Here is a 27,017-nt window from a genome sequence, read left to right as displayed (position 1 = left end):
GTGAATCATGAGGGCTGGAAATTTCTCTTCACAGAGAAGTCTTCGGGTGCAAATGCACATAAGCATATCCAACAAGGACATTACATGGATCTAGAGGGAAAGGAGACTTTGGGACAGCTGGACAGGAAGGGAGGAGTCAACAGGTAGCCACGGTTCCACACACAAGGGAGCCTGGCTGGGAGGTGAGAAATCACAAGTCACTTAGTGGGCTGGGAAAACTGGCTGTGTACCTGCTGGCAGCCCAGGTAAGGCTGACAGGGCCACTGGTAGGTACAGGGGCTGGGAGAGGAATGACAGGCAAAAAAACCAACAACACACACACATACGCAACACTTCAAACACTGACTCAGTGCTAGCCCAAAATGCCTGTCCTTAGCTATTTGTATCAGTTTGGATGGAGACCTCTCTAAATTCAAAAACCTTTTCCTTTGGGAGTGCCTGGCTGGCTCAGTAGTTAAGTGTCCAGCTTCGGCTCAGGTCATGATCTCGCGGTTCACGGGTTCGAGCGCTGTGTCGGGCTCTGTGTTCACAGCTCGGAGCCTGGAGCCTGCGTTGGATTCTGTGTCTCCCCGTCTCTCTGCCCCTTCCCTGCTCATACTCTGTCTCTCTCTCTCTCAAAAATAAACAAAAATATTTTTTTAAAGAAACGTTTTCCAGGGGCGCCTGGGTGGCACAGTCGGTTAAGCATCCGACTTCAGCCAGGTCACAATCTCGCGGTCCGGGAGTTCGAGCCCCGCGCCAGGCTCTGGGCTGATGGCTCGGAGCCTGGAGCCTGTTTCCGATTCTGTGTCTCCCTCTCTCTCTGCCCCTCCCCCGTTCATGCTCTGTCTCTCTCTGTCCCAAAAATAAATAAACGTTGAAAAAAAAATTTTTTTTTAAAAAAGAAACGTTTTCCTTTGATAATTCTCTTACATTTTTCTCCTTTGGTGCTTTGGTAAAATCAATACATAAATAAAATCCATTGTCTGTAGACTCAAAGGAGAGGAGAAAGGACATTTTCCTTGAGTTTTTTCATATTTTGATATTCCATGAGAATATCAAAAAGCTTCTACTGGCTGCTGTGAGAACAAGAGGTGAGAAAAAATGGGAAACAGGAACCCACAGGGTGGTGGCAAGGGTAGGCCCTCAGGAGAATGAGGACAGGGGACGCCTCTCCCCCATATTCTAAATAGTAAAGTTAAAATACCTTATAAATACCGACCTCACTAAAAAGAGCATCTAACCTGCCTTGTAAATTTTTGCCACTGCATTTATTTTACTTTCCATGAGGAAAAAAATTCAATTGTCCACAATTTTACCAGGTTCTAGACTGAAATTACTGTCTTTCTTCTATTGGATCCCTGGTCTGTACTGTATTATAGGCTTGGCACATAGTAGGCATGCTAAAATGGAGTAAGTACATAATAAAGCAACAGAAGCAGCAACCCCACACTGATCTGGTCCCTTTAACGTACAGTATGAAAGAGATTAAAGCCCAAAATTAAACCCAGAGATGACCCAGCGTGGACATTTTGGAAACATACATATTCGTATCGGTAAAATCCTTTCTTGAAATAAAATCTTAAGTAAAAATCCAAACATCCACTAACATAAAAACACAAAGAAAAGAAAAGCTGTTTGAGTGGAAGATGTGGAAATGACATTTGGGAAGTTAACGTCTCAGTGTTAATGTTTCTACTGCTGTCACATGTTTCCCTAGGCTTTTTGCTTAAGTTTCCTCGGTTAATTAATTTTAAGTCTCTTACAAATATCACACAGATTGGGCTTTTGACCCAAATTACACATTTTCTTTTACTAGGGGAGATTATTGGGTTTATTGTCATCACTAAAATACTCTTTTTTTTTTTTTAAATGCTTGTTTATTTTTGAGAGAGAGACAGCATGAGTGGGGGAGGGGCAGGGAGAAGGGGACACAGAATCCGAAGCAGGATCCAGGCTCCAGGCTGTCAGCACAGAGCCTGACGCGGGGCTCGAACTCACAAACCGCGAGATCATGGCCTGAGCCAAAGTCGGACGCTTAACCAACTGAGCCACTCAGGTGCCCCAATCACGAAAATATTCTTATTTACACATTTTTCTTTAGGCTTTTGGGGTTTTTATGTTCCCTTTTTATATAGCTTTTGTTGTTGTTCCAAAACTCGTCTGTGTTCTGATAGATTGACATAGATTTTCATTTCACCAGTGACACTACAAAGATATCACAATTATTTTTAACCAATATTTCTAATAGTCAGCAAGTGAAAAATTAGCCTCTGTGTCCTATCTTTTTAAGTAACAGCTTAGCACGTTGACTTCTCCTACCCATTCTGTTTTCTCTTAAACCTGGTTGATTTGATCCAGATAACTGTTTCAACATTTTTCTTTATCTACACATCTCTTCTCTCAAGAAATTTTCCCGACATCTGCATTATTTTGTATCATGTACACAAAAAACATTTAAAATTCAACTCTATTTTAGTTATTTGTGGCATGCACCCCTACTTCCTTTTCATTCTTGAAGTATTTTCTGTTGTTTTGTTTGATGTGATGTTTTGCTTATCCTTAGGTGAATTAAAGTACATCAGCCAGTAAGAATTTATTTTCAAAAAGAATATCTGGGTGATCTATCTCTGAGGCTCTTCACGTCCAAGAAGGTTGGCTGTTGCCCTTGCACTTGAGGGAAAGGGTGTGTATAAGATTACGGAGTCACAACATTTTGGCCTAAAAACAGCATTTGTCACTCTACTGCTTTGAGCCATTCAGATTTGCAACCAGGGAGACTAAACTCCCCTGACCTCGGCCCCCTCTCACCCAGGCCTGGATATTTACAAAACCACTCTCTGCACTGAGGTTCAAATGCTGTTGAATCGCTTTATTGCTTTTTACCTGATACAGGGTGACTCTTCTAAATCCGTATACAGAGACCTTCAGGAAGGTTCTCTCCTACCTTTCCTTTTGTGCGAATCTATTCTGAGCCCCCCTTCAGGAATATCAATTGTATGCTCATTTCCTGTTTTCTGCTTTCGTATCTACCTCCTGTCTCCAGATGTTTCATTCTTTGCCTTTGCCTTGCAGTCTGCAGGATAATGGTTTGTCCTGATTGACACTTTACAGCATCTGCTCTACCCCACCCCAGCTCCTACGTGAATCTTGGACCTGCTATCGTGTTTTCAGGGTCTCCACAACCCTTTCCATGACAAGTACCTCCGTTTTCACTGCATCCTTCTCTTTCTTTATGATGTCTCCTCCTCTTTCACAGACATCGTACTTTCCGGGATTCTACTGATGAATTTTTTTGGATGTTTTCTTTTGGAGTAATACCTATCAGAAGAAACTCCATTCTCTGGGTCTTCTGTATTGGCCTCCCTTTGCTCTATGCTGTTCTTCCACAGACCCCATTTTGGCTCTTTTCTCCTACTCATTTGTTAAGGGCGTGTTACCCTTTCGGATTTGAGGCTTGGCCAAGAATGCGGGGGACACAACCTGGCTTCCGTGACACGCCGGCTAGGGCGGTCTTCTTCTCGGGACCGCCACTGCAATCCAGGTCCCGGGAAGTCCCCAGGGCGGTGGACTGGGGATTTCTACCGAGGAGGAGTTTTCTCCACACCTCACAGCCTACTTGTGCGGGACTCTGAAGCCACCTGCTACATGGGGAACTAACAGGGAGCCGCTGGCAGGGTTACTGGTCGGTCAGTGATGTTGTACACATTGGGACTGCACCTCTGCGACGCCCTGCACTGCACCACCAGGGGTTTCCTCTGTTCCCTGCTAAGTTTTGTTTTGTTTTGTTTTTCTGGGACTCAGACTGCTCTGCATGAAGGTGTCGTTGAGATTTACTCCTTTAAGTGAAAACTTCAAAAAAATTACCCATACCTTTGAGGAAAACCTATCTGAAGTGACAGGGTGATCTTGAGAGCAAGCTGTGGAGTCAGACTGCATGGGTTTCTACCCTGCTCCTCCGCAAGTTACTTGACACTCTGTGCCTCCACTGCATCCCCCCGCCCACCCTGAAAAACAGGGGTTAACGGTAACTATATTTCAAAAATTGTGATGAGTTAGTAAGTGACTCCATGGAAAATAAGTTAATTGTGATGAGTTAATAAACTACTTCCTGTATAGCCCTTAGAACAATTTCAGGAACATAATAATAAATTCTCAGCAAATGTTACCTTCTCACACTGAACACTCTATACATAAAACAGTTTCTTGAAAACCCAAGGTCATTATGAAGACCCAAAGTCACAGTGATGGCCCAGTACAGTAAATCCCTTAGATGGGCTGTCTGCCCTTTCAGAAAATAGCCCCTGAGTTGCTAAGAATTTGAGCTCTTGTAAGTGCTTTTTATCCCTCTCTGTTCAACCTTAACCTTGTCGTCAGGTTTGCAGCTGTGCCTTCCTGACACCAGTCGGTGCGCTAACGCAAGCACCTTGATCTGATTTATTGCCTCTAAACCACCGGAACCACTTCTGAAGCAGAAGTGGGACCATCTGAGGGGGAGAATGAGAGGCTTCCCTCGGAGGTAAAGGTGCATGTGTCAATGCACAGACTTTTGAGCTGAGGGGTCCTTAAAGCTAGAAGCTGTTTCTTTCTCATGTATGTCTACATCCCCAGCACAATACCTGGCCCACATAAGATCTGTTTATTTGCCCTTAATTGAATACATTTGTATTGGGTGGTTAACTGCCTTTCTGGACTCTATTTTTAGTTGTTACCTATATTCCAGGTAGATATTTATTTTACCTATATTCTATAGTTTAGTTTTTATCTATATTCCAGGTAAATCTATATTTTACCTATATTCTATACCTGTGGTGATAAAGATAATGTTTCTGTCAACCTTTCCTTTTTTATGTACTCTACGCAGTGGAGAATAACCTGATCTTGTAATCCTTTCCCTACTATATATGGCTAATACCAAAAATAAATTTTAATCACTTAAATAATGAAAATACAAACCGGAGAGTCAAAGACACAGCACCTATTCCCCAACATGGGAGTCTGATGTAAATAATTGATTGAACTAGACACAACCACAATTATTGAACATTTACTAAATGCATGTAAACATATGTAAAATATTACGTCTATTTTCCCTGGCAGCCCAAGAATTTAAGTGATCCAAAAAAAGGAGTACTTGTACAAATAACAAAGAGACTCTGCTCTGCAGAAGGACACAGATACACGGTGGCAGACATCCCAGCATAGGAAGGGGCCACGCACCCACGCCGTCTGGCTAATTCCACCCCGTCCCCAGCCTCGGCTTCCCCGCAAGAGAAATGCAGGCATCGGGCTGCATGACTTCTCACCACAATACGTTTCACTGTGCCATTTCATTTTTCCCAGACTTCACTCGAGGCACACTGTCCTCTTAAGGAAAACCGTGCCAGTAGAAGATGCAAAATACTACACAGTATATTCTGTGTAAAGCTGTGACCATTTTAAATTATTTTAACCTGATTAAAAGAATTATAAGTGAAGGTGAAACACTGGAATACGATTTTGTGATGGTTTCGAGCTCCAGCAGACGCTGTATCTCATCTGTCCCACAGTTACAGCAGAGCAATTATAAGTAGGTATTTTAATTCTCGCACATTTCAGAATATACATGCTTAACATCTGTCTCACAAACTTCTTTAGGTAAACAGTACCATCTTTCACTCTTTGGTGACTGTTTGGAAAACAAGCAATGGGTTATTTGTAGGAGGCAGGTGTTTCCTTGCTAGTAAAATCATTTAGCCCGACCATTTCCTGATTTAACAGATTAGGACACTTCATCAAACAATGACATTTAGTTTTACTACCTATTATTTGTTTGATGTTCAAAGATCTTAAGAGCAGGCAATAGCCGCTAGAGATCAATAAAAACCATTAGATAATATGTGTGTGTGCTTAAATTAGGGACAACATTTGATGCTGTTTCTCTGACCTCAAAGACAAGTTAGAATCGCTCATGCTGCTTTCTTATTGGCGTGAGGAAATAATGTCACTCAGATGGCATTTCCTCCTCCTGAACAGATATTCAGAACTAAGTTTTCTACCAAAAGTTATTGAACGTGCACACCTGTAACACCGGCTGACCAACAAAAACCCTATACAACCCACTTGGCTATTGAGTCCACAGTCCAGGACTGTGTCAGATTTATGTCAGCTCTTTGTGCAGTCAAGAAGGATATTCCCTGAGGGGGGTACAAGACATCAAATCTTCAAGGACTGAGATCACAGCAGGTTTAATAAAGAAATAAGAACAGATGTCAATTTAAAAGGGGGAGACTGTGAAATTAATTGTAAAACAAAAAGTGACATGCTGAGCAACATTTTCTTCCAGCGCAAATGAAGTCAGAACACATGCAATGTGACCAATTGTGCTTATTTTTCTTTTAAGGATTGCTATTATTTTAAACACTTCTTATTTACATTGAAAACCATTAACGCACTTTAACTACTTACATTATTAAAAAGCTAGGCCAGCTGATACCGTGTGGAAAGGGAAAAAGCTGTAGTTAGGACGCCTACTAAAAAGGACTCAGCTTTGCTCCCCTGTCACTCAGGGAAACACAACAGGAGTGGGTGGGAGGTTACTGGACAGGCGCAAACTGAGCTCGAACGTTGCTTCCTGTGTGTGTCCGCCAGGCAGAGGGGCTGATCCAGAAACCTTAATGTACTTTGTGGCTAACTAGCCAAGAGAAGACAGTGGTAGGAGATGGGCTCTCCAGCTCTAACAGTCCTCAGTAGAACTTAACAGGAGTTTGGGATAGGAATACATTCTTTCAAAATTAGTCAGTGCCTGCCCTTCTCTTTGCTCCCAGCCCCTCCTTCCACCTCATAGGTACCCAGATACTATCTCAGGAGGAGAGCTGACCACAGAGCTTAAAGAAGCAGGAGGCCAAGGTGTTCCTTAATGAACAGGAAGCCAGACATCTGCCCAACGAATGAACAATGGACCAACAAGTACACCCAGAGGGTGCGTTATTCAGTGGGGGTGAGGCTTATGATAACGTATGGTCTTCTTTTAGTAAGAAAAATATTTACGAAGCTGCATGCTCAACAGCAAAAAACTAAAAAAACAAGTTATTTCAATGAAAACAATATTTCCCTCTCTTGTTCAGATACCATTTTGTACACATGAAATATATTTAAGATCTTGCATTGAGGCCGCATTAAAACAGCAGGAGAAAAAACCTTAGCAATAAGAAAATTATAATTAAAAAAAATTTTTTTAATGTTTATTTTTGAGAAAAAGAGAGAGCACGCGAGCAGGGGTGGGGGAGGGAGGGAGACACAAAATCTGAAGCAGGTTCCAGGCTCTGAGCTGTCAGCACAGAGCCTGATGCGGGGCTTGAACTCATGAACTGCGAGATCATGACCTGAGCTGAAGTCAGACACACAACCTACTGAGCCACCCAGGCGCCACAGAAAATTGTAATTTTAAAGGGCATGTATTCAGGTCAATACATGTCAGTAGAAATAGTCACTTTTCCAAATGACAGAAACACTCTTCCTAGATATTAAGCTCCTGGAAGGCAGAATCTATGCTAATTTATCCTTAACCTTCTCCCCCATTCCAATGACACCTTCGACCAATGAAAGTGTTTAATGAATATCTGCTGAGTGACTATATGGATAAGTGAGATGAGGTATACACAGTGTTTTAAGAATGCTGTGCTATAAAACCTGCTTAATTTTAAACTGTATGTATTTAATTATTGAAGGATTAATGTTTTTCTCATTTTCTTTTATATGTATATTTTTACAAGTAGATTAATTTGGCTAATATTGCAACAATAAATAATTCCAAAAGCAGCAATAAAATCTTTGCTATTTAACTGTTCTTTACTATCCAGGTTATACAGCAAACAACAAATTCAAAACTAAAGTTTAAAAGTCACAAACCTAGGGGCACCTGGGTGGCTTGGTCGGTTAAGCTCCAACTCCTGATCTCGGCTCAGGTCATGATCTCATGAGCTCAGGTCATGATCTCACGGTTCACAAGATCATGGGATCGAGCCCTGCATCAGGCTCAGTGCTTACAGTGTGGAGCCTGCTTGAGATTCTCCCCCTCCCTCTCTCTCTGCCCCTCCCTTGTGCGCACACATGCACACACTCTCTCAATAAATAAACAAACATTAAAAAATAAGTCACAAACCTATAGAACCTTGCATTTTATTGCCAAAGGTGTTAATAGTATATCAATAAACCCCCAGTTATTACTGATAACACGGATGCCAGCATATGCAGAATTATTCACTGTTCTAAATAACATGAAACAATTATTCACGACATTTTTAACTAGTAGACAATTCTTTCATTGTTTTATATTCCTTGGTTAAATATTTAGCATTACCGCACATATGATACAACAGAACACAAACAGCTCCTATCACTTGTATCATATTTTTAAACTGGTAGAAAAAAGTATAATTTCAAAGTGTTATGAGAAGTTAATACCACAATACTCTTCACTCATTAAATATAATATACAAGGGGTGTTTTTACATTGATACAATTAATCGAATTAAAGAAGCTGTTTATAAACATGAAAAATGAAGAAGCAAAATTTGATCACTGGCTAGCTGAAATAAACTTGAGAAATAAATGATTCTTTAAAGTCTAGAATGCATGGCTTTGTAAAAACCAGCCCTCATGCTCGCTGCCTTACAGTGCCCCACAAAACACATTACCTTTTTCTCATAGGTGTGTTTTAAATGACTTTTCTCCATTTGAAACTTATTTTCTTGATCCTGTGAATAATAAATATTTATTTTTATTATAGTTAAAATTGCTACTGGAGTCAATAAAATTAGTAATCTAAATAAATTCTGGGATGAGCACTGAGTGTTGTATGTAAATGATGAATCAGGGGATTCTATCCCCAAAACCAAGAGCACACTGTACACATTGTATGTTAGCCAACTTGACAATAAATTATATTAGAAATAAATAAATAAAGAGACAAACAAACAAACCAAACTACCTGATGACAAACCTTATTGAAGTTTTGCATATTATGACAAGAGCCCTACCTGTCCAATGATGTAAACTACAAATAGAAATATGAATAGCTTTATGTTAGGGCAGAACAGAAAACCTTAGTTATCTGAAGATGTTAACTACTCTCACAAGGACCTACTTTAGAGTGGAAGAGAAACTTTCTGGCCCTTATTATTAGGAGATTACTTAAAAACAACCAACTGACTCAATATAGAAATAATACACTTGAAATTATATCAGATGCCAGTCTGGCATTTCTTGACCATGAGGGCAAAGGAAGGATCTAGAAGATGTGAAGAAGAAAGAGAAATTATGAAGACTGGTTGAGAGGAATTTAAAGGGAGGAGATTATTCTAAAATAATAATGTATTTAAATAAGGCTTATTTTTTGAATGAATCAAAAAAGATTATTCCAATTGAAATTATTGTTCTTTATTCTCTATATCCCACTAGCATCTTCTTTTGTTAAAATAAATAAGATGGAAAATGTTACAACGTAACAAAAGAAAAAATGGCTAGTTCCATGTCTGAGGGATTCTTTTAAATCAACTCTTACTTATACATATAATCAAGACAAGGAAAGGTGAGATTTAGCCACTGCTCTGTATAAAAATAAGGACTCACCCTTAGCTGTTGCTTTCTTTGAAGTTCTGATTCCTGGAGCTGCTGTTTTAATTGACAGATGTTCTGTTCTAGTTCTTTAATCATACCAGATGCCTAAAAGAATTTTAAGAATAATGAAAACCAGTACCATCCTAGAACTTCTGGTTGAATAAATGTATCTTTTTTCCCCTCCGATTAAAGGTTTAATCAGAATTAAAATAATCTATAAATCTGAATGAAAAATATGTTTTCAAAAAAGCTTAAAAATCTTTTAAAGTAAAAATATAAACTAAATTCTGCACAGTATTTAAAGTTATGAAAATACAATACTGATAAAGATAACAGGCTGACAGAAGACATTCTAAATTTTAATTTTAAAATGAAACCCACTGGAATACTTAATTCATAACATAGCAAGTAACTGATTGCCTTAGAATTGTAGCTATAGAATTCTCTTCAGTATCAGACACAAAAGTGTGTGGCTGCTAGTAAGGGTTCTTGCAGATGTATGTGATGACAGGAAAACTAAAGCATGACCCAGATTTCCAAATAATAATAATAATAATAATAATAATAATGTACATCGTTCTCTAAAAACATATTATTAACACAACTGAGCATTTCTTCTTGTATTTTTATATGTTCTCTCCTTTAAAAACTTTGGTATTAGAAAGGGTTAACTCATAGCAAAATTTAGTTTATTAAATATTTATATCATGCTCTGTATTAGACATTTAGCATTTTCAGCATTTTATAATTTTTTTTAATGCTTATTTATTTTTCACAGAGTAGGGGGGACAGAGTGCGAGCAAGGGAGGGGCAGAGAGACTGAGACACAGAATCCGAAGCAGGCTCCAAGCTCTGAGCTGTCAGCACAGAGCCCGACGCGGGGCTCGAACTCACAAACCCCGAGATCATGACCCGAGCCAAAGCTGGATGCTTAACCAACTGAGCCACACAGGTACCCCAGCATTTTCCATATTTTAAATACCAATAAAAATCCTTACAAGTTTCAGTTATTCCAAGAATAAAGCAAAAAAGAGACTAATTTCAAATGACAAATAGTTAGCTTCCCACGTGGCTAATCTACACCTCTAAGCTGAGTAAAGTAAGTAACTACTTTGTACAACTGTATCTACAGCATCTAATACCTTAGAAGCTGAAAGAGCATGTTCCTTTTTCAGAAGGTTTATATCAGCATCATATTTGGTTTGTAATAGTTTCATGTTTTGTTCATAATCATTCACAAGGTGATCTTTCTCTTTATGTAGTGAGTTGCGCCTAAAAGCAATAAGAGAGTAAAATATACTTCCAATACGTTTAGAATCAACCTCTAAAATGAAAATTTTTAGTGAACCAAACTCAAATGCATTATCTTTTTTTTAAACACTTTTTGAAGTTTACTTATTTATTTTGAAAGAGAGAGAGAGCAAGCAAGCAGGGGAGAGGCAGAGAGAGAGGGAGAGAGAGAATCCCAAGCAGGCTCCGCACTGTCAGCACAGAGCCCGATGCAGGGTTTGAACTCACAAACTGTGAGATCATGACCTGAGCTGAAACCAAGAGTTGGACACAACCAACTGAGCCACCCCAGTGCTCCCATTATCTTTCAATACATCAAACAAGTATCCTACTTACATTTTTACCAACTTCTTAAATGTTATACTTCTTATATTAAGTGGGACTTTTAAAATTAATAAATGGCAGTCTCTGTGCTGGAAACCTCCCGAGGTTAAATGTGTAATTAACTCTGGCAAATAATTTTTAGAGTCAATATCAGTATTTTACAGCCACACTTGATAGATATCTGACTTCAGACGATACCTTGCCTTTACTTCTTGTAATTCATTACATGCTATCTGGTAAATTCTCTCAAGTTCCAATCTTTCTTGAATTAATTTCTGTCTCTGCAAATTACTGTTCTCTGCTTCTCCAGTCAGCTGCTGGACACGGGACTCCAGTTCTTTGACCATCTGGTTCTGAAATAATAAGTCATTGTTAAGAAAGCCCCTGACTGACTTTATAACACTTCTGTATCATTAAGTAGCCTGAAGAAAATATACACCCCATTACAGATAACAACACAATATTCTTACTAATAAAAATTAAACCAACCTCTAAATTAACAAAATCTTTAAAAAGAAAAACAATGTTTTCTCCCATAGGAGTAAGATCATCATGTTTATATGCTTTTAGCTATTCATTTGTTCAATGAATATTTACTGAATGTGGTATGATTCCAGGATCTATGGACAAACCAGTAAATACGAGAGATGAAGTCCTTATCCTTACAAAATCCTTATCCTTCATGTAACTCAATAACTTGTTAGGTAAGTACTTGGCAACATTCTTTACTCTTCATTTGAAGTTTTAGAAACTTATTAAAATTATAAAGGCAACGTAATAATATTTTTAAAAAGAAACTTTAAATTTTAATTTTTAAAATTTTAAAGTAAGTGATACACATGTCATCAATCAGTGTATAAAAGTATTTTATTACACAGTTGCAGTATTAGTGAAAAAATATTTCATTTGTTTCAGATTTTTATTTACTTACCATTTTGCCAAAAGCACTGCTTTTCCAGGAATCTTCAAAATCATCACATAATTAAATCATTTTCCTACTACTTGATGCCTAAGTCATTTTGAATTTCTCACCTTTATAAAACTAGATCAAGGTATTTATGACTAGGGACTTTATCTAAAATTAGGGTAGGCAGGCATTAGCTGAAGGGACAATTGATTTTCATTTTAACAATTAACCTTCCAGTAAGTGTGAGCAATTAGAAAAGGTTAGGATGATATTCCAATTAGTTCTTTTATACTCATCCTGAGATAAACATTCAAAATAAAGTTGAAACATTAAATAATAGTACAACCCCAACACTGTTTATTCGTTCCATCCTTTCTTCATTATAATACAAATTTAGATATATAATTTAAATTTTGGAAACAATAGGTTCTAAATTTGAGAAATGAAAACAACTACAACTAACGTAAAAACATGGTATGAAGATATGGTATATAGAAAATACATACAATTCCTAGCTCAGAGCCTGACACATATCAGATGCTCAGATTTCTTCTCCATGGATCCTATTCATTCTGCCTCTTTATTAATGATCCCTCTGCTTTGGGAATTCCTTTCAGAAGATCATTTTCCAATGTATATTCTAATTTCCTTGTTTCCTAAATATCGATTGACTGGAAGAAACAAAGAAAAGAATACATCCTTGGCCTTCCAGTTTTAAATGGTAGCATAAAAATGATTTTTATTCCTTCTTCTCTTGGAAATTACCAAAAAGAGACAAGATATACTAGAAACGGAAATGAAACCCTGTCTTAGTAAACCCTAAGAGAGAAAAACTTCTCTCTCTGGCTATGAAGGAGTAGGTTGCAATAACAGATCACACTTGCACTGAGAACAAGTGAAAAAACCAAAAGACACCAAGAAAAAAGCAATTTGAAGGCATTCGAGAACTTCCAAGGCAGCTGGGATTTAAGGGGGCCAGAGACAGAAACCATAGAGAGACCAGTCAACATTCTGTAAGCTGCAGCATTCCTGAGGTTGAGGCATGGCAATTAGAGCAGGCCTAGGCAGCCAGGACTTGAAGAATCAAGATCCCTGAGAGAAAAGGTTCACAGAAGAAGGGACTCCACACAGGAAGTTTTCTCCTCGAGGAATTTGCCAAATTTCTAACATTTACAGGACAGATGCCCATGAGACCAAGGGAAAAGATTCTGAAAAGCAGACTAGACTTTTCAGCAGTATCACTGAGGAGTGAAAAAACTATAGATTATTCAAGGAGGAAGGCCCCTGGTAACGTCAGAGACTTTCACTTGAAACTGTGTAGAAGGCCACACTAGGAGTTGGGGTGAATCAAGAGGTAGACCAAGGACTGCAACCCTGCCTTGAGCCATTTTGGTCACTGAATGGATCAAGGAAAGTTGTCTCCACACAAGATCCTTCTTGGAGGTTAGGGTGGTCCCTCTCTGGAAGAAGATAACATCATCCAGATCATTTATTATCATTCATACACAATGTCTAGCATTCAATCAGAAAACACAAGGCATGGCAGTGCCTGGGTAGCTCAGTAGGTTAAGTGTCCGGCTTCAGCTCAGGTCATGATCTCACAGCTCGTGAGTTCTAGCCCCAGGTCAGGCTCTGTGCTGACAGCTCAGAGCCTGGAGCCTGCTTCAGATTCTGTGTCTCCCTCTCTCTCTCTGCCCCTCCCCAACTCATGCTCTGTGTCTCGCTCTCTCTCAAAAATAAATAGACATTAAAAAACTTAAAAGAAGAAAATATAAGGCATGTCAAAAGTTAGAATCAAGAGGATAAAAACCAGAAATCAACATGCAGATGGCCCAGATACTGAAATTTAAAAATCTATGATGAATTTGTTACATGACTCAAAATATATAAGGAAGGTCTGCTAAATTAAATGATGATCAAATATAAATGCAAGAATACTCCAAGAAAGGATGACCCATGGCTGGAGATCTTAGAAAATATCATCAGAACATAGTTATCCAAAGTAAGTGGATAATCTGTTGCTTGGTTCAACAATAGCATATGCACAGGTTGTGACGATAGCATCTCTGAGCCCAATCTGGCATGAAGAATAAGCAGGAAAGTCAGGGCTCTGTGAAAAATCACATACACCCATATTCACAGGAAGCAAATTAGGACCAAGGTCAATTCAGGAAAAGAACAATAGCATAAGAAGTCTTACAGTGCCTGTAGAATAATAAATGCCAATAGATGCACCCATACATACCCCTGCACAGTAAGAACAGTTATTCATTTTATTATTTTTAATTTATTATTTTATTTTCATCATCTATTTTTAAAGCATTTTCCTAACACTCATGGTGTCTTACACAAAACAGACACAGAGTAAATAAAATAAATTTATGAGAAAGCATACAGGCGTATATGAAATAGCTTAAGACAATAATATTTACACGACATAAACTTTTTTTTTTAATTTTTTTTTAACGTTTATTTATTTTTGAGACAGAGAGAGACAGAGCATGAACAGGGGAGGGGCAGAGAGAGAGGGAGACACAGAATCTGAAACGGGCTCCAGGCTCCAAGCCGTCAGCACAGAGCCCGACGTGGGGCTCGAACTCGCGGACCGTGAGATCATGACCTGAGCTGAAGTCGGATGCTTAACCAACTGAGCCACCCAGGCGCCCCGACGTAATCTTTTTTAAACTGAATACAAAGAACTAAAGGGATACAAAATAACAGAAGCCTCAAAATGGGGTAAAAAGTTATTCAGGAAAAGAGATGCTGATGTCAGATCATACTTTGCAGGCTGTGACAGGCAGCATGGAGGGAAATTCGGGGTAGGGAACAACAGGATGAAGGAAGGAACAAATAACTGTATACATAATGACAAACAGATTACCATGTATGCAGAGAATATCCTCCCACATCGTGAACTCAAATGTGGCATTCGGAAGACAAGGCTGGAGTTCCTGAACGGGCATGGCTTATACGAAGAACTTATAATAGGCATTAGATTAGTAATTAAAGTTCTTGATCATGGGTAAATGGGACAAACTGCATTTGTGAGATACAGAACAAGAGGAGACAGGGACAGGGACTACCAGGTTACCAGAAGGGTCCTGGAATGAGGCAACAATGGCCTGAACTCAAGCGGTAGCTGTGGAAACAGAAGGGAAGAGAGCAGATCCAAGAAATTTTTCAGAGAACTAAACGGTATGATTAAGCGAAATATCAAGTAAAGGAGGTAACATGTGGCAAGAATCATAAATCTTTCAGGTTCAAAATCTAATATGCCAGGAGAAGTATAGCACATTAGGAATTAAAAGAAAGTTTCGCAAAGAATATTACTTTGGTAGGAAATAAAGACGTGATTTTCAACAAATTATGCGTTAGGGTCAGTAATGCAACTGACAGGATGAGAATAAGGGCTAGAAATACAGATGTTGGACCTTTACCCACAGACATTTGAAATCCTATAGGAGCTAAAAATTAGAAAGGGTTGGCAACTCAGCAACTATTTAGAAGCTAAAGTTCGACTCCTGTGGCAAAAAGAGTGACATATTTTACCCTATTTCATAATCGTAGTGAAATATGACAAGAAGATGTACAAATCCTAAGCATACATTTTAACAACTTTACAAACTGAAAACACCCATGAGCCACTGCAAACGTAAACATTACCAGCCACTCTGAAGCCTTATGGCTCATCCTCTCCAGAAAGGCAACCACTACTCTGACTTCCATCAGAAAAAAATTAATTTTGGCTGTTGTTAAACATCCTATGGATGGAATCATAGGTTACTCTTTTGGGTCAGGCTTCGTCATGCATATTGTATGTCTGAGAGATTCTTCCATGTCATGGGGCACAACAGTAACTAAAACTTTTTCGTTGTTATATATAGTTTTCCTTTGTGTGAATATACCTAAAATAATTTATCCATTTTACTGATGGGTCGTTTTCAGTGTCTGGCTATGAAAAATAATATTGCCATGAACACTTTCATAAATATTTTGTGGTACATATATGCACTGATTTATTCTGCTTATACTTCCTGTGGCAAAGTTGCAATTGACTGAGTCACAATTGATTTGAAAACTATGTCCCTGCAAAACCCTATGAAGTGAATGTTTATAACAGCTCTATTCATCATTGCCAAAAACTGGACATAACCAAGATATCTTTCAGTAGACAAGTGGATAAACAAGCTATGGTACATCCACATAATTCAATGTTATTCAGCAATAAAGAAAAATGAGCTTTTAAGCCTCAAAAACACATGAATAACCCTTAAAGGTACAATTGCTTTTTATTTTAATGTTTACTTATTTTTGAGAGAGAGAGAGAGAAAATGAATGAGTGGGGGAGGGGTAGAGAACGAGAGAGACACAGAATCTGAAGCAGGCTCCAGGCTCTGAGCTGTCAGCATAGAGCCCGACATGCGGCTCGAACTCAAAAACCGTGAGATGACCTGAGCTGAAGTCAGAGGTTTAACCGACTGAGCCACCCAGGTGCCCCAAAGGTACAACAGCTTAATGAAAGAAATCGGTCTGAAAAGGATACATACTGTCTGATTCCAATTACATGACATTTTGAAAATGACAAACTATACAAACAGTAAGAAAGATCAGGGGTTGCCAGGGATTTTAGGGAGAGGAGTAGGGACAAACAGAGTGAAGCACAGGTGATTTTTAGAACAGTGAAAATATTATGTACGATACTACAATGATGCATTCATGAGAAGATACATTTGTCAAAGCACATGGAATTTTAAAGTACGAAGAATGAACCTTATAAAAAATCATTTGGGAATTTGGGGAAATCTCAGGAAGAAATGCAGACTGTGACAAGAGAATCTAGTTACATTACAAATATATGAAAAAACCTCATCAAAGGGATGGGGGGAAAGGTGATGGTCTAAGCAATTTTGAAATGAGTGGAGTCTGTAAGACCAAAAGCAAAAAGTAACTGCTCATAAGCACTGTACCCAAAGTTGGTTCCCATAGGGGTACACTCTGAGAGAGGTATACATGCACACTGGAATTGAACAATTAACAACAAGGAGGATGGTGGAAGCCATGCTTCCACTGCTGGATTGAGAATTTACAGGTACACAAGGGGAAGAGGCTAGGATAATCCATGTGGTAATGGATTAGAGTTACAGACATCAGTAAGAAATTATGCTTAGTTTAATAAAGATATGGTTGACTACATATAGAAATGTTTATAGAAATGCATATATTCACAGATCAGCACATGCACATATACTCCCTTCCTCTGTCAGATAAAAGGGTATAAAAGAAATGACACCCCAGCAGTAATGAGCACACCCAGCACACAGATCATGGTTTCTAATACCTTCTCCATGGAATCCACATTAATGGGGGTATGTCAAAGGGGCACAGGAGCCCACTGAAAGATCTCTCAATGGCCAAAGCTGGAATAATATCAGCAACAAAATAAAATATAGGAATACTGGACTATAACCCAGAGTATAAAATAAATAATATCCACAAGTCCATACTGACACAAATAAATGATTCAATAAATGTATAAATAAGAGAGAAGAGACAAATCCCTCATGCAGAAAAGCTTCAAACAATTTATATAGATATGACACCCTCAAGTAATGAGAACATAACTCCCTACTTGTGAAGCATAAGTAACTTTCTTCCAAAGAGGACAGTACGGAAAGGTGGGAAGTAACTTTATGGTGAAAACCCTAACAAACACTCCCTCAGCCAGGTGATCAAAATTAATATCAAAAGTGGTAGGTCATTAATACCATGTGCCACTGACATGATGCGATGAGAATTAAGTGTACCTGTGGGATCCTACGGCCTCAACCCATAACCCCAGTCTAATCGTGAGAAAAACATGAGACAAAATCCAATAGAGGAGCATCCTACAACATGCCTGCCCCCCATTCCTCAAAACTGTTGAGATCATGAGAAGCAAGTTAAGTCTGAGAAACTGTCACAGCCAAGAGGAAACTAGGGAGAAGTAACAACTAAATGTAATGTGATATCCTGGATAAGAAACAACATTACATAAAAATTAAGGAAAACTGAATAATCTATGGTCTCTCGTTAATTATGGTGGATCGGTACTGATTCATTTGTAACAAGCAGGCCAAAATCATGGAAGATGTTAGTAAAGGAAATTGGGTGTGGGGCATATGGAAACTGTGGACGACCTTGTCAAATCTTCTGTAAATCTAATACTATTCTAAAAAATAAAGTCTTCCTTTTTTTTTAATGGTTATTTAATTCAAAATGATGAACTGGTGCTATCTGGGGGTCTCTTTATGAGGCTGGAAGAAGAAATGGTGGCGGTGACTACAAAATGACAAATTCCAGTGATCTCAGAGAGGACACAGGTTGCCCCATGAATCACCACATGTCCCTACTAACAACAGGTAATCATGGCCAACAGAATATCTCAGGTGTCTGAGGCCCTTTGATACCCTTTACGGTTGGGTCTCTTAACCTTGATCCAGGTCGATGAGCACAATTCACAGTGTCAGGAAACCAGAATGGAAAAGAAAATCTCATCTTAATTTTCACTACCCTGACCTTCCGCATTACCCTTCAACTGAATATAGTCAACAAACCAGGGCAGTATTTAGCAATACCTACGGCTAACAGAAATCACAGATAGTTGTATAGTCCATCATAGTTTTGGATAATCACTAAATACTGTTTATCCTCATTATTACTCACCAGTTACCACAGTTATTAGGCCCACTGCTAAATCTTGATATGTATTCCATTAGTTTGGAAACATACATATATTACTTTATCATGACTTTATTATTACTATTATGATAATAACTGTAACTCAAAAAATTGCCTCTCTCTGTGACCTGTTTTATTAAACGTAAAAATCTTATTCTGAGAAGGACTACGCAGACTTCACAAGGTTGCCAGCAAGATCCGTGATACAGAAAAAGGTAAAGAACTCCCCTAAGAGAGCCTAAAATCTCAATAAAGCCATCCACAGACTTCTCGTGTGTGTCTCAGTGCTGATATGAATCGAGCCTTATATTTTACCACTGTCACTTCCCCAAGCATCTAAGCATTTTGCCATGGTTTTCAGATTTATAAGTTGTAATGTATTGTCTTAAAAATTCAGTGTTTACATGTTTTAATTATGAATCTCACACAAGAAAATCCCCGCCAAAACCAAAGAACATAAGTCTAATAATCCATACAAGTGTCTGCTTACAAAAAATGGCATGGAAACAAATGAAAGAAAGGAAGGAAGGAAGGAAGGAAGGAAGGAAGGAAGGAAGGAAGGAAGGAAGGAAGGAAAGAAAAAAAAAAGAAAAAAGCCCGAAAGAACAACAAAACAGAGGAACTAATTCTCAGTGACAGTCCTGTCTTTCATCTTTAGCCATGCCTTGAACTCTAGCTTATTTAATTATTAAATCAGGAGCTGCTTAGCAAGATTTGTCTAGTTTTGATGATTCTTAAATCCAACCCTGCTGACAGACTCTGTCCATTTTACTCTATATTTACTGTTACCTACTGACAAGGGCTGAATGCTAATTTTTAACTTCAATTTTCATTAAAAATAGAATGAAGTTTCACTGACCATGACCACCTGGCTCGAAAGCATCATTTTCCTTTACATCCCAAGTGCATGAAGATTAAAAATTCCACTGTGAAAGATACTGCTTTTATATTAATTAACGAAATATAACTACGCAGTCAACATTGTAGGCAATCAGTATGTTTCACAGCTTTCAACTTTAGAATTGCTTAATATGTTTAACTCACGTTTGCGAAAATTTAGGATTTTGAGATGACAAAAATGTATCTTCAGGTACAAATTTGATTGTTGTTCATGACTTTAAATACATCATCATGCTGATTATCCAGAAAATAAATTCTTTTTTAAAAAAATGTTTATTTATTTTTGAGACAGAGAAAAACAGAGCATGAGCAGGGGAGGGGCAGAGACAGAGGGAGACGCAGAATCTGAAGCAGGTTCCAGGCTCTGAGCTGTGGGCACAGAACCTGACCCGGGCTCAAACCCATGAACTGTGAGATCATGACCCGAGCTGAAGTCGGACACTTTAACCAACTGAGCCACCGGGCACCCCAGAAAATAAATTCTTCATATTTTTTTTACCCCAAAAACCGTGATCCACGTCTGGCCAGCCTTCCGCATTGCGCTGAACAGCATCATCATTTGCTGGCTGATACTTATGCCCAAGCCAGCCCCTCTCTCACCTGGGCTACAATAATAGCTTCCTAATCAGTCTCCCTGCTCCCATTCTTGGCCCCTCACACTTTTTTCTCTGCACAGGACCAGAGAGACACATTTAAAGTATCAGTCAGATGGAATCACTTCCAAGTGCTCAACCCATTAAAAATTCAATACATATATACTAAAAGTTCACTGAATTGTACACTTCAAAATAATTTTGTAAAATATAAATTATACCTCAGTAAAGCTATTTAAAAAAAAAAAAAGAATCTATCACAATGGTCTACACAGCTTTCTCTGATTTGTCCCCTAACTTGTTTCCTACCACGCCCCCCTTCTGCTCTGCCTTTTGGTCTGCACTGCCCCCTTGCTGTCCTCTGAACTTGCCCAACACATCCCAGTGTTAGGATCTTTGCACTGGCTGTTCCTTCTGCCTGAAATGGTGTTCCCAGATTATCACATGGCTCCGTCCCACACTTCCTGAGGTCTCTGTGTAAATGCCCCACCTTCAGAACGGCTTTCCATTACCTCCTTACCTATGGTAGCACCCTCCTCCACACTCTCCCCTCACACCAGTGTTGCTCAACCTTTTTTTCCTTCTAATTATTGCCCCCTTAATTAAGACTCTTTATATATTTTTCTTTTAATTGTTCCCTACCATAAAATTTTAATACCTCAGACCTCCTCTTTATAAACTGTACCCACTGGAGGGTCACAAGCCACTACAATATCTGAAATTTCTTTTATCCCAACAACCAATTCCCACCATCTTGAAGACAAATCAGCCCTATTTATGGGGGAAGATGCATGTCTTCCATTGACTTCTTTTTCATCAGAGCACTGACCACCACTGGACGTTTATAGTCATTGATTGGCTGTCACGCCCACAAAACTGTGAGCAAAGACGTTCTGGTCATCACTATGGCTCGAGGACCCAGTATAATGCCTGCCATGTTTTTATAAGGGACTAAATATGTCTCTTGGACTTACTATGCTTTAAATAGGGAGGAGAGGGTGAGCCTCAGCAGAAAGGGCACCAGAAACTGTTGTTTTTGAGTTGTAGGAGTTCCTTATCTGTTCTGGTCTAATATGGTCTAACAAGGCTTGAGATTCTCTCACCCTCTCTCTGCCCCTCCCTCACTCTTGCTCACTCACTCTCAAAATAAATACAAAGTCCCCCCCCCCAAAAAAAAAGGAAAAAGAAAAAAAATCCCTTTAGAAAATAACTCATGTCTTCCGCTAATAACCCCCCCACGCTCCATGAAGTGGGTGGAAGAGGGACAGAAAGATCTGGTTGGTTTGGGTTGTTAATTTTACCATCAAAAAAGTTTCATTATGGGACATTTCAAACATATACAAAAGTAAAAGGGATAGTATAATAAATCCACTTGTGTCCATCACTCAGAGTCAACATCTAGCTGCTTAAACAAACTTTCTAGGAATCCAAGGTATTGAAGCACCACCTGACCCTCCTATTCTAGCAGGGACTGATGCTGACAAGCCCTGCACATCTAGAAGACCCATGGTGCCATCCAGTTTGCTTGTACATTTCTTCAGTGCTGACTGAGGATTCTGGTTTCTTGAACTGGCTAGGTCAGTTTCACCTACAACCTCCCAACTCCAAAAACTGTATTACTGTCAAATGCTCTTTGTCCTTCTGGGTTTATGCCTTTTTCTTTATCCCTTTACTATCATTTTTGTGGGCAGGGATAGAGGCCAACATGATCTTCAACCTGCCATCTTCAAACAAATGTTGATTAACTTCTTGACTTAATTATTTTCTCATTTATATGTCTCTCTTATTATTCTTACATGTTACATTTTCAAAGATAACATTAAAAAATTAACTATTGAGTACTTATTACATAACTTATGTATATTAATTTATTTAAAATTTCCAACAATATATATTACACTGTACTACTGTTATCCTATCCAGCAGATGAGGAAAATTAACACTGGAAGAATTGACAAGGCACTCAAGCTAGTAAGAAGCTGGGATTTGAACCCAAGACCCTAACGCCTAAGTTCCAAGTCTCTATGGATCCTGCTTCTCATTTTTTTAGCCCTGTGAGACAGGCCCTAGAGCTGGTCTAGGGGTCTCCACGATATGATTGAATAACTGACTCATGTTCAAGCACCACACCTTTAAATTCAAGGAAGTACAGGGTCAAGGCCAGGGTGGCCCGGGTGGGCCGTCAGTGGGAAATGAGAACGGGGTTCAGCCTGACAAAAGGCTCTACCATTCAGTGGGGTCACACCACATATTAGGAACAAGACTGATGAGGTACACTTGCTTCAGATGCGAGGAGCCCTGTTCACGTACCCATTAGCCTACCTGTTTCAGGCTTACATATTTGAGGAAGTCAGCTAAGCTTCTCAAAGGCCGAAGAACTCACTCTCTCAGACCCATCTTCTGCAACCACATGCTCCCTGAGGAGGCTGTTGAGGGGAATCCTTCATCTTTCCTGAGAGAAAGTTACTGGTCTCTCTGCTGTGAACTATGGTGACCTTCTTCTGCATCCTTTCAGGAAGGGAACTTTTGGGGATTACCACATGACATCTCTGGTCCCTCAGTCAAGTTGAAATGAAACAAACTAATAAAACAGAAAGAGAAAGAAAGAAAGAAAGAAAGAAAGAAAGAAAGAAAGAAAGAAAGAAAGAAAGAAAGAAAGAAAAGAAAGAAAAGAAAGAGAGAGAAAGAAAGAGAGAGAGGGAGAAAGAAAGAAAGAAAGAAAGAAAGAGAGAAAGAAAGAAAGAGAGAGAGAGAAAGAAAGAGAGAGAAAGAAAGAAAGAGAGAGAGAGAGGGAGAAAGAAAGAAAGGAAGGAAGAAAGAAAGAAAAAGATAGACTCTAGACTGAAAGTCTAGACTGAAATCTCTAGACTGAAAGTCAGTGAAAAAACAAGAAAAAAAGATTTGTCAAGGCTTCTGGGAGGTTGGAAAAAAAAAAAAAAAAAAAAGCACCACTGAACAATCCAGAGTAAAATCCCACAGCAAACTTCAACAGACTGTCCATTGTTGCATATAATTTTGCATCAAGTAAGAAGGTAAAATGTTGTTTTAAATTCTGTAACACATTTATTTATGCATGGCACATGTCGGGGAAGCGTGGAGTCATGGAGATTAATAGGATAGTTACTAAAAATGGCAAGAAAAGGGAAAAAAGCCTCACCGTGGACTGTGTCTGTGCCATGTATTCACCCTCCATTTTATTCAGACGTACATTTGTGTCCTCGAGCAACTCTTGAATATTTTCCGTGTGCCGCTTTTGAAGATCAAACTTCTCCTTTTCCATTTCTGCCACGGCATTGTGGAGCTACACAGTGAATTCAAGAATTGACTCTTTCACCATTATTATAGAACAGATTAGTTTGCAACTCAAAAAAAAATGTTTGCCTCTATTTCTCTATTTATTTGGTGACCTAACAACAAAAGATGTAAAACTCACAAATAAATATTCACAGTAAAAATATTGTATAGAGTGTGACTAAGAAATAATTTTTCTCTTGACTTTCCTGAAGTGAAAATTTTAATGAACAAACGAATATGAAAGGGAATTCTCCACCTCAGGTAGAAAGGGTAAATAAATCACACAGATAGCACAACGCCTCAGGTACACAACACTAGTATTTGCCTGAAATCAGAAAACAGAAAAGTTTATAATATTGTTATTGATTAGGAACATCATCCGTCAGGATTTTCAGTTCATTTGCACACAATTTTGCGTAAGAGTAAGGTTAACAATGCCTTCTCCTTCACTCTCACCCCCAACAAGAAACTGTTTTTACCCATTCCGTAGTCTATACAAAAGTAGAGGTAAAGATAGCATTTATAAATCAAATAGGGAAAGAGTTCCCTAAGGAGAACTATATACTACGTGTCCTCAAGTATACAGGTTTGATAAAGACCAGGTATCCACCGTTTACACGGATGAAGCTCCAAAATATCTATGTAACTAAGGTAAAGAAAACAAGGTTCGGCGGATAGCTTCTAAACCGAGTTGCGAGCCTGGGCTCCCAGCCTGGGAGCGGTTCCTTCACTTATCTTAATGGGAGGGAGATTCTGAGTCTAACTCCTGTCCTTGCATCCAACCCCAGGCTCACGCAATAGATGGGGCGGGAGAAGTCCAGAATAGATTAAAGGACAGATTGGATTTCCCATTCACGAATAGGAGACACAAGGACGTAACACGTGCACAGAGATTCTTAAGATACTGAACTAATAGGGAAAACCCGGAGACAGGGTGGAAATTCAAGGCAGAATGCGGGCAATAATTGTTTTCCAATTCCAAGAAGTTTTCTAATTTCTAGCTGAACAGGAAAAGGGACGATGGCTCAGTAACAGCCACACAAAAGAAGACTCTGGGGCTCCACAAATTCAACATATGCAGTGTGGGCTACTTTTGAGTGGTCCCCCAAATCCCTGGGAGGTTGTTATTTGTACTTTTTGCCAAAGTATATGCTTTAAACTGGCGTTAGGTCTGGTATTCAAAAGTCAGTCACTTAGCTGGCATGTGAATGTGGCAAAGCCCACAGCACCTCGGTTTCGGTGCCGTCGACCGATGTGCGTAGTAACTCTAGTAAGTGATCTAAAAGGGTCACTTAGGATTTTGTGGTTTTACTCCTATTGTAGTGGTTTCTTTCTTTTTTTTTAATGTTTATTTATTTTTGAGAGAGTGAGAGAGAGACAAAGCATGAGCAGAGCAGAGGATGGGTCAGAGAGAGAGGGAGACACAGAATCCGAAGCAGGTTCCAGGCTCCGAGCTGTCAGCAGCACAGAGCCCGATGCGGGGCTTGAACTCACAAACCGGGAGATCACGACCTGAGCCGAAGTCTGACGCTTAACCAACTGAGCCACCTGGGGGGCCCTGTTGTAGTGGTTTATGTTTATGGTCTCCCGGGGCACCCAGGACATCTGCCTACTTAGTGTTAAAAATCCACAGCATCTAGTACATGGTTGAAGCTAGAGGAGGATCTGTACGTCAGTCTGAGTCATCTCATCAGGGGAATTTACAGTGAGCCTGCAAGGGGAAACATGACATTGGCAGAAACAAGTATGCTCCAACTTGGCTGATACGTTTGAGGATCAAACAGGTGTATCTAGTCCAATTATCTGACTGGAAATGACTAATACTCAAGTATTCATCTAGAAATTCTATCGGTATCTACCAAGTCCCAGGCACAACAGATCACAGCGAGCTTTCCCAAACCTAGCAATGAATTAGCATCTAGGTAATTTGGTCTGGGAGGCTTTAGAGGGAAAACACGCCCCTCGGGGATAAACTGTGAGCAGCAAATACTACTTGTCATGCTCTAAAGGACAGACCTGGCTAGGGGTTCTTAAGCCATCAAGATGCCACCAGAGCCCTGTGATCATCAGGGGATCCACACATTCTTTAGCCAGGGTTTTGACAGTGGGTATAGGGGATGCAAAGGTTTTCCCAGGGTCCTACATATCGATCTTTAGCCTGGACATTTGGCCATGTAGTTGTCTCATGACAGAAGGGACCCAGAAAAACTAGGAATCTGCATAAATAGGTGGAGAAGTATTGTAAAAGCCCACAGGTTAATGGGTGCAGCCACTCTGGAAAACAGGCAGGCAGTTCCTTGAAATGTTAAGCACAGAATTACCATATAACCCAGAAATTCCACTCCTCAGTATATACCCATGAAGTAACAGAAAATAGATATATTGGTCTCCGCCCCCAGTTCCTGGCATAGAGCTAAAACCCTTGTCATGTCCGAAGTGGTAAAAGCACTAAGAGCATCTTTTCTTCTAATATTTGGTCTTTGACCTTGGTTCCTGGGCTAGAGCTCCTAAATCCCTTAGAATTTCCTAGGTGAGGGGCGCCTGGGTGGCTCAGTCGGTTAAGCATCTGACTTCGGCTCAGGTCACGATCTCATAGTTCATGGGTTTGAGCCCTGAGTCAGGTTCTGTGCTGATGGCTCAGAGCCTGGAACCTACTTTGGATTCTGTGTCTCCCTCTCTCTTTGCCTCTCCCCTGCTTTCTCTCTCTCTCTCTCTCTCTCTCTCTCAAAAATAAATGAACATTAAAAAAAATGTTTTGAAGAATTTCCTAAGTGAGGGGTGGGTGACTTGGTCGGCTGAGTGTCTGACTTTAGCTCAGGTCATGACCTCACAGTTCATGGGTTTGAGCTCCACGTCAGGCTCTCTGCTGACAGTTCAGGGCCTGGAGTCTGCGCTGGATTCTGCGTCTCCCTCTCTCTCTGCCCCTTCCCCACTCACACTCTGTCTCTCTCTCTCTCAGAAACAAAAAACATTTAAAAAAAAATTTTTTTTTTTTTTAAGAATTTCGTAGGTGAAACGAGTGTGTTTTGTTTCAGTGAGATGACTCTTGATGGGCTCTTCAGGATGGAGGTCATCCTGGAAGATCAAGCCATGATTAGAAACTTGTAACTTTCAGCCCCACACCCCATTCCCTGAGAAGGGGAGAGGGGCTGAAGATTAAGTTTACAATTGCTCATGCCTGTGTAATAAGGCTTCCCTGAAAATCCCAAAAGTTTGGGGTTTGTGGAGAGATTCTAGGTTGGTGAACATATACAAGTACTCAGAGAATGGTGTGCCAGGGGAGGACATGGAAACTCTGGGCCCCTTCCCACATACCTACCCCTGTGAATCTTTTCATCTGGCTATTCATCAGTATCTCCTATTATATCCTTTATCATAAAATGGTAAATGTAAGTAATGTTTCCCTAAGTTCT

At 39.5% G+C, this 27,017-nt stretch overlaps 1 protein-coding gene across 13 annotated transcripts in view; it reads right to left on the bottom strand.

Moving 5' to 3' along the window:
* The window catches only part of CEP112 (centrosomal protein 112), a 468,883-nt gene that overhangs the window by 345,565 nt on the left and 96,301 nt on the right, over positions 1–27,017 (bottom strand). For all 13 annotated transcript variants that reach the window (XR_003416799.2, XR_008294088.1, XM_027048061.2 and 10 more), the window contains 5 exons: positions 23,468–23,611; positions 11,392–11,546; positions 10,722–10,851; positions 9,592–9,684; positions 8,658–8,717 (listed from right to left, as the gene is read on the bottom strand). Coding sequence is in view for 11 of the 13 variants with exons in the window: in XM_027048061.2 (XP_026903862.2) it covers positions 8,658–8,717; positions 9,592–9,684; positions 10,722–10,851; positions 11,392–11,546; positions 23,468–23,611 (582 nt within the window). In the remaining 2 variants the exon portion in view is untranslated. The remainder of the gene's footprint in view (positions 1–8,657; positions 8,718–9,591; positions 9,685–10,721; positions 10,852–11,391; positions 11,547–23,467; positions 23,612–27,017) is intronic.

Source organism: Acinonyx jubatus, chromosome E1 (genome assembly GCF_027475565.1).
Source record: "Acinonyx jubatus isolate Ajub_Pintada_27869175 chromosome E1, VMU_Ajub_asm_v1.0, whole genome shotgun sequence".
Classification (NCBI taxonomy): Eukaryota; Metazoa; Chordata; class Mammalia; order Carnivora; family Felidae; genus Acinonyx; species Acinonyx jubatus.
This window is presented reverse-complemented; position numbering and strand designations above follow the sequence as displayed.